At 33.4% G+C, this 8,088-nt stretch overlaps 2 protein-coding genes across 3 annotated transcripts in view; both read left to right on the top strand.

Moving 5' to 3' along the window:
• Window positions 1-2,074: 2,074 nt before the first annotated feature.
• Window positions 2,075-6,384, top strand: LOC105115003 (putative dynamin-related protein 4A). 2 transcript variants are annotated; one of them, XM_011011762.1, is made up of 2 exons: window positions 2,075-3,950; window positions 6,364-6,384. In XM_011011762.1, the coding sequence occupies exons 1-2, from the start codon at window positions 2,158-2,160 to the stop codon at window positions 6,368-6,370; spliced, it is 1,800 nt and encodes a 599-aa protein (XP_011010064.1). In that variant the 5' UTR covers window positions 2,075-2,157; the 3' UTR covers window positions 6,371-6,384. The 2 variants fall into 2 exon arrangements, with proteins under 2 accessions (XP_011010064.1, XP_011010063.1); XM_011011761.1 differs by lacking the exon at window positions 6,364-6,384 and having other exon boundaries at window positions 2,075-4,513.
• Window positions 6,385-6,423: 39 nt separating this feature from the next.
• Window positions 6,424-8,088, top strand: part of LOC105115004 (3-ketoacyl-CoA synthase 21-like) — a 28,169-nt gene continuing 26,504 nt past the window's right edge. Inside the window, exon 1 of the mRNA XM_011011763.1 lies at window positions 6,424-6,666. Within this exon, the coding sequence (XP_011010065.1) occupies window positions 6,424-6,666 (243 nt within the window). The remainder of the gene's footprint in view (window positions 6,667-8,088) is intronic.

Raw genomic sequence — 8,088 nt, 5'->3', positions numbered from 1 at the left:
TTCTTGGTTAAATTTCTATCATTCGGGGACTAAAGTTTTTGGATTCAAATACTATTGTTGTAGATACATTTTAAAATCTCATGATTCCTTTTTAATTCAAAAACACAAATATGTTGTGGGTGAATTTTAAGTTAATATCTAATATGAAAAATTAATTATGTTATGAATATGTTTCATGTATTATAATTTTTTTAATTAAAAATCAGAAGGTATTATTTATATTTTATGAAATAAACTAAAAACATAAAGAAAAATAAATTGTTAACGCAACAATATTATTGACATTATTAGCAGTCTAAGATAATAATTTGAAAAACAGTTTTTAGAAAGTGTCCTCATAAAAAAAAAAAATGCAGTTGGTAAAAAGTAATAATATTTGAAGTTTTTAAATGAAATTTTAAGATATAATTTATATAGTTTTTTAAATAAAAAGTTTTTAAGTTTAAAATTTATATAGATTCATATCATATTATATTTAATTTTTATTAAATAAATAAAATATTAAGATTTAAATTCAAAATTACTTATTTATCAAAATTCTAATATTATATTAAATAATTAATTTAATTTAAAATTTAGAATTATTAAATAAGATTCAAACTAATAATTTTTTTATCATAAATTATTTTATGGTTTCCTCTCGAGCAAACAATCCGACAGTAGCAATTGATACGCAGGTGCACCGCAGGGGCATAACCAAACCCTTTACTTGATTTCTTTATCAAAGTACTTGATATGGTTGTCTGATATCCATTTTAGAAGGTGCTATTACTGTATCGACAGTAATTTTTCCTTGAGGTATATGTCTCACCTGCAAGTTTCTAAAATACTCAATGATCTTGACAGTATTTGATCTTCTTAATGATTTCAAACCTCTGCAATGGAGAAACAGAGGAAGCTTGGCGAATCACCTCTAGCTCTAAGCTTTGTTTATTTTTCAAATTCTTTATGAATTCCTAAGAATGAACCAATATAGTACGTAAACATATATTACTAGCAATTTTTATTTTTCCCCAAACACAAATATCACCAAGTTAATAATTATACTAAACATCCCTTTGAATTTGCTTTAATAATTCTCGATCTTTTTTTTCTTACTTTATCACCAAGTTAAGGTGTTGATTTGCTTTAATAATATTCAAGTAATTTGATTTTTAAGGTCAAATTAATTTGGTCTAAAGTTCACTTAATTGATTGTTTTAGCTCTTTTAAAAATTTCTATCTTAAGTTTAATCTTATAGTTAATGAGATATGTTCATTTTCTTGGTTCTTTTAATTGGCACTTAGAAGATAGTATATAAGATACTTAAATAAATTAATTCCTTTGAATTCACCATACTAATACGAGAGATGTGCTCTTATAATATTATCTAAATAAAATATTTAGTTTAGGTTGATGTTGAGGTTATTCGATTTAGTCCTTTCTTTGAATTCACCATACTAATACGAGAGATGTGCTCTTATAATATTATCTAAATAAAAGATTTAGTTTAGGTTGATGTTGAGGTTACTTTTGTTGGAGGTTATTTTTCTTTATACTTTTCTTTTGTTGGAGGTTATTCGATTCACCTTATGTACTATTTTTCTCAGCAATGAAAACAATATTTAGAAATGGAAAGAAATTATTCATGTCAAAGACCATAACATTCCGAGGCTTGATAATTATCTTAAGAGCAAAGCTCGAATTAACTTCTCACCTACGAACCAATTCTCAACTAAGTGTCTAAACTATATAGCTTTTGAATTTGGTCTTCAAAGTATTTGACATTAATCCTCGATTGAACTCCTTCGTTCGTACGGGTTTCCATGTTTAGATTGCATGCAAAATTAATGCAATAAAAGGATGGGATTTTGAGGGAAATCTGACTTTTTATATTAATCAAACGAAGTAAGTGTTTCCACTAAAGGAAGAATGGATAATGCTTCTCCTATAGGGACCTAATTGATAAATATATTAATTTGAGAGCTATATTGAAAATCTCTATATCGTAATTTTGCAATTAATTATCTTAATTTTGCAGTTAAATGAAAACCTCCTCTGCTATAAAATACGTCTTCCCTTCCGTCTTTTCTTTCCAAGACCATACCAATCTTCAAACTCTTTCCATATAAAAATCTCTCTCTTCTTCTATCCCTGTCTGATCTTTTCTAGAGAAAATGAGTGGAGGCAAGCCTTCTTCAAAAAGGGAAGGAGTTGAAGAATACGAAGTTGAATCACATGCATCAGTAAATAAAGAAGTAGAAGTTCATGTTGAACATGAGGCTATTTTTCATGATCATGTACCAATTGTTTCATATTACAACGACCGTATCACACCTCTCCTTGATGCGGTGGACAGGCTGAGGCAACTCCAGGTAGTGAAAGAAGGCATACAACTTCCAACCATTGTTGTTGTTGGCGATCAATCTTCAGGCAAATCCAGTGTTCTTGAATCATTGGCTTGTATCCATCTTCCTCGTGGCGATGGCATTTGCACTAGAGTGCCTCTCATTATGAGGCTTAAACATCATCCATCTCTTGTCCCAGATATTTTCTTGCAGTTCAATGACAAAACAGTGCCTACTGATGAAGCCCACGTTGCTAATGCTATCAATCTTGCCACTGATGAGATTGCAGGCAACGGTAAGGGCATATCTAACACTGAATTAACTCTTGTAGTGAAAAAGAATGGTGTTCCTGATCTTACTCTTGTTGATCTCCCTGGAATTACAAGAGTTCCTGTTCATGGTCAACCTGAAGATATCTATGAGCAGATAGCAAATATTATAATGAAGTATATTAGTCCTGATGAGAGTGTTATCCTTAATGTTTTGTCTGCGAGCGTTGATTTTTCCACATGTGAATCCATAATGATGTCACAGAAAGTCGACAAGAAGGGTGAGAGGACTCTTGCTGTGGTTACAAAGGTTGACAAATCACCTGAAGGGTTACCTGAGAAGGTCAATAGAAATGATGTGAATATAGGCCTTGGTTATGTGTGTGTTAGAAACCGTATTGGTAATGAGTCTTACGAGGATGCAAGGAAGGAAGAAGCTGCACTGTTTGCTACACATCAACTTTTGTCCAAGATTGATAAATCTACAGTGGGCATTCAAGTTTTGGCTCAAAAACTGGTGCGAATTCAGGCCAGTATTATTGCCAAGTGTTTGCCTGGTATCATCAGAAAGATTGATGAGAGGTTGACAGATTGTATTTCAGAGCTGAATGGGATGCCCAGGAGGTTGTCGTCAGTTGCTGAGGTCGTGGCAGCTTTCACGGGCATTATTGGATCTTCCCGGGAGTCTTTGAGGAAAATCCTTGTAAGAGGGGAAATTGATGAATACCCACATGTAAAAGATATGCACGGCACTGCTAGATTGGTTGAAATGCTCAATCAATTCTCAACAGAACTTCGTAAGTGCTCTGACCATGCAAAGAATTTTATGATATATGAGATTGAGGTTTTGGAGGAAACAAAAGGGATTCAATTGCCAAATATCCTTCCTAACACTGCCATCCTTACCATCCTGCAGCAAAAAGTTGATGAAATATCAGATCTACCAGTAGGGCTTGTTGAAAAAGTGTGGGCTTACATTCGAGGTGTGGTCATTTCAGTTTTGAATCATCACTCGGCGAACTATCGCCAACTTCAGTTATTTATCGGACGAGCGGCCCATAAACTTGTAGATAAAATGAAAGACCGGTCCATTGATTGGGTAACAGAGATTGTCCAGATGGAGAAGGAAACGGATTACACATGTAATCCAGAATATATGAAGGAATGGAACAAGCTCATCGCACAGCAGCAATCAGTCATCGACAACATTACGAACTTTGGATATTCCAAGGTGACGATTGATGGCTCGAGAGAGGTTGTAGTGGGAGATCTTAGGGGTCATAAACATGTTCTTCTTGAAGCTTTTGACTTGAAGATGAGGCTGATTGCTTACTGGAATATTGTTGTGATGAGGTTGGTTGACAATATGGCTCTGCATCTCCAGCTCAGCATCCGAAACTTTGTGAACAAGGAGATGGAAAAGGAGATTGTTACTAATGCGTTGTTGGGCACTGGTGGTGGTGTTGCAGTAGAAAGAATGTTAGAGGAACCTCCATCTGTTGCTAGCAAGCGTGAGAGGCTGAACACAAGTATCAAGTTGTTGAGGGAGTCTAAAGAGGTGCTGGCAAATATCAGAGACAAAATTGAATGGGGTGATCACTAGATCACTAGAGCTTAACAGATTATGGAGCTTGTAATGCTTTTCTTGTTTCTTTTAGTAAATAGATTAGTTCTATTATGGTGTTTGTTATCTACTATGAGCTTCTGCTTTGCTAATTAAGCTAAGATACTATGAATGTATTACAGTGTGACTGGTGATTTGGGTAATTGAGCCTGCAAAATAGGATTTCTTTTGTGCTGCATATTTTGCTATCTCATCCGATAGTTTCTATGTGCAAGCCCTTTAAATGTTTAATCCAGAGTCCATACCCTTCTATGTTCTGTTTTCCATAATTCCAACTTTAGTATTCCCATCTACTGTAATTTGCTAGAATGCCTTGTTCTTTGTTTCTTTGTGTTGCGCTTTTTTGTAAGAAAAATCCAAATAGAACAGAATCTACGAGTTGAAGTGTTGTTTTTATATTTGGAGTTGTTTTATTTTATAGGAGAGGAGTATAAAGAGATGTATATTTATGAGAATTTTAAAAATTACAATGTGTTTGAAATGATGGTTGTGAAGTTTGTGTATTGTTGTTCTTATTTTTCCAACTAAAATTTAGATAATTTCTTCAATCAGGGTTGTATATTTGTGGAGTATAAGTTATTGTTGAGCCTTTGGTAACTGTTTAAAGCATGGACTTATTCATGGAGATATTCCTTAAAAAAAGCAAGGTTGGACAGTTATTGGTTGAGTGTTCATTTGTTTCACAGATTTAACATACAATATCTTAAACAGATTTTAATTAACCAATTTTTTTTAATTCTAGTGCTTTGACTTTTCTAGCTAAAGATGCAAACTTGACTAGGAGGTCATGATCTTCTCTAAGGTTTTACATACCTTCACTAGATATATGAAGTTGGGTTTTACTCGGTGCCTCATAAGTACCTGCAGTGTCCTAATTTTAAGCACTTTCAACTTACAAGTCTAAGTACTCCATTGCTTCATGAAGGTCTTTAACTTCAAAAGTTTTATTGCACATCAATTCAATCATTTGCCTATCTACAGGTGTTAACCCTTCATAAAAATATGAAACCAATCTCTATGTTTCAAAACCATGATGAGGGTAAATATTAAGTAAGTCTCGATATCTATCCCAACATTGGTAAAATATTTCTCCTGGTTTTTGAGTGAAAGTGATGATTTGTCTTTTGAAAGAGTTTGTTCTATGAAAAAGAAAAAACTTCTTTAAAAACTATTATTGCATTTCATCCCAAATATGAATAGATCCAAGTCTCAAATTTTGTAGCCATATTTTAGCTTTATCTTTTAATGAAAAAGAAAAAAGCTTTAATTTAATGAAAAAGAAAAAAGCTTTAATTTAATGGTGTTCATGCTACAATTTGAGTCATTATACGTGTTGCAGACCTTCTCAAATCCCCTTAAATGCATGTATGAATTTTCTAAATCTAAGCCATAAAAAGAAGATAAAAGTTGAATAACATCTGACTTAAAATTAAAATGAGATGCATCAGGGGAAAAAACTATACATGATGGTGCACTTGTTCTTGTGGGATTCATGTGGTCTCTAAGTGTTTTAACACAATTATTCTCATTATTCTCATTATGAAGCGATTGGTTATCTTCTTCGACCATATTTTTTGAAAATAATGAGGATACCCTACAAAGTCTATCACTTAATATACGTGACCACACTTTCATGCACGTGTAAGAGTAGAATAAAAGAAAAAAAACAAAAGAAGAAGAAATAAAATAAAAGAAACAAAGTTAAATACAAGATTGATAAATGAGATTGAGGTTTTGGAGGAAACAAAAGGGATTCAATTGCCAAATATCCTTCCTAACACTGCCATCCTTACCATCCTGAAGCAAAAGGTTGAAGAAATATCAGAACTACCAATAGGGTTTGTTGAAAAAGTGTGGGCTTACATTGGAGGTGTGGTCATTTCAGTTTTGAATCATCACTCGGCGAACTATCACCAACTTCAGTTATTTATCGTACAAGTGGCCCATAAACTTCTAGATAAAATGAAAGACCGGTCCATTGATTGGGTAACAGAGATTGTCCAGATGGAGAAGGAAACGGATTACACATGTAATCCAGAATATATGAAGGAATGGAACAAGCTCATCGCACAGCAGCAAGTAGTCATCGACAACATTACGACATTTGGATCTTCCAAGGTGACGATTGATGGCTCGAGAGAGGTCGTAGTGGGAGATCTTAGGTGTCATAAACATGTTCTTCTTGAAGCTTTTGACTTGAAGATGAGGCTGATTGCTTACTGGAATATTGTTGTGATGAGGTTGGTTGACAATATGGCTCTGCATCTCCAGCTCAGCATCCGAAACTTTGTGAACAAGGAGATGGAAAAGGAGATTGTTACTAATGCGTTGTTGGGCACTGGTGGTGGTGTTGCAGTAGAAAGAATGTTAGAGGAACCTCCATCTGTTGCTAGCAAGCGTGAGAGGCTGAACACAAGTATCAAGTTGTTGAGGGAGTCTAAAGAGGTGCTGGCAAATATCAGGGACAAAATTGAATGGGGTGATCACTAGATCACTAGAGCTTAACAGATTATGGAGCTTGTAATGCTTTTCTTGTTTCTTTTAGTAAATAGATTAGTTCTATTATGGTGTTTGTTATCTACTATGAGCTTCTGCTTTGCTAATTAAGCTAAGATACTATTAATGTATTACAGTGTGTGACAGGTGATTTGGGTAATTGAGTCTGCAAAATAGGATTTCTTTTGTGCTGCATATTTTGCTATCTCATCCGATAGTTTCTATGTGCAAGCCCTTTAAATGTTTAATCCAGAGTCCATACCCTTCTATGTTCTGTTTTCCATAATTCCAACTTTAGTATTCCCATCTACTGTAATTTGCTAGAATGCCTTGTTCTTTGTTTCTTTGTGTTGCGCTTTTTTGTAAGAAAAATCCAAATAGAACAGAATCTACGAGTTGAAGTGTTGTTTTTATATTTGGAGTTGTTTTATTTTATAGGAGAGGAGTATAAAGAGATGTATATTTATGAGAATTTTAAAAATTACAATGTGTTTGAAATGATGGTTGTGAAGTTTGTGTATTGTTGTTCTTATTTTTCCAACTAAAATTTAGATAATTTCTTCAATCAGGGTTGTATATTTGTGGAGTATAAGTTATTGTTGAGCCTTTGGTAACTGTTTAAAGCATGGACTTATTCATGGAGATATTCCTTAAAAAAAGCAAGGTTGGACAGTTATTGGTTGAGTGTTCATTTGTTTCACAGATTTAACATACAATATCTTAAACAGATTTTAATTAACCAATTTTTTTTAATTCTAGTGCTTTGACTTTTCTAGCTAAAGATGCAAACTTGACTAGGAGGTCATGATCTTCTCTAAGGTTTTACATACCTTCACTAGATATATGAAGTTGGGTTTTACTCGGTGCCTCATAAGTACCTGCAGTGTCCTAATTTTAAGCACTTTCAACTTACAAGTCTAAGTACTCCATTGCTTCATGAAGGTCTTTAACTTCAAAAGTTTTATTGCACATCAATTCAATCATTTGCCTATCTACAGGTGTTAACCCTTCATAAAAATATGAAACCAATCTCTATGTTTCAAAACCATGATGAGGGTAAATATTAAGTAAGTCTCGATATCTATCCCAACATTGGTAAAATATTTCTCCTGGTTTTTGAGTGAAAGTGATGATTTGTCTTTTGAAAGAGTTTGTTCTATGAAAAAGAAAAAACTTCTTTAAAAACTATTATTGCATTTCATCCCAAATATGAATAGATCCAAGTCTCAAATTTTGTAGCCATATTTTAGCTTTATCTTTTAATGAAAAAGGAAAAAGCTTTAATCTGATGGTGTTCATGCTACAATTTAAATTATTATATGTGTTGCAGACCTCCTCAAATTCCCTTAAATGCAAGTATAGATTTTCTAA

This window comes from Populus euphratica, unplaced genomic scaffold (genome assembly GCF_000495115.2).
Source record: "Populus euphratica unplaced genomic scaffold, PopEup_1.0 scaffold621.1, whole genome shotgun sequence".
Taxonomy (NCBI): Eukaryota; Viridiplantae; Streptophyta; class Magnoliopsida; order Malpighiales; family Salicaceae; genus Populus; species Populus euphratica.
Note: the sequence above shows the minus strand (reverse complement) of the source record. Positions and strands in the feature narration are given on the sequence as shown.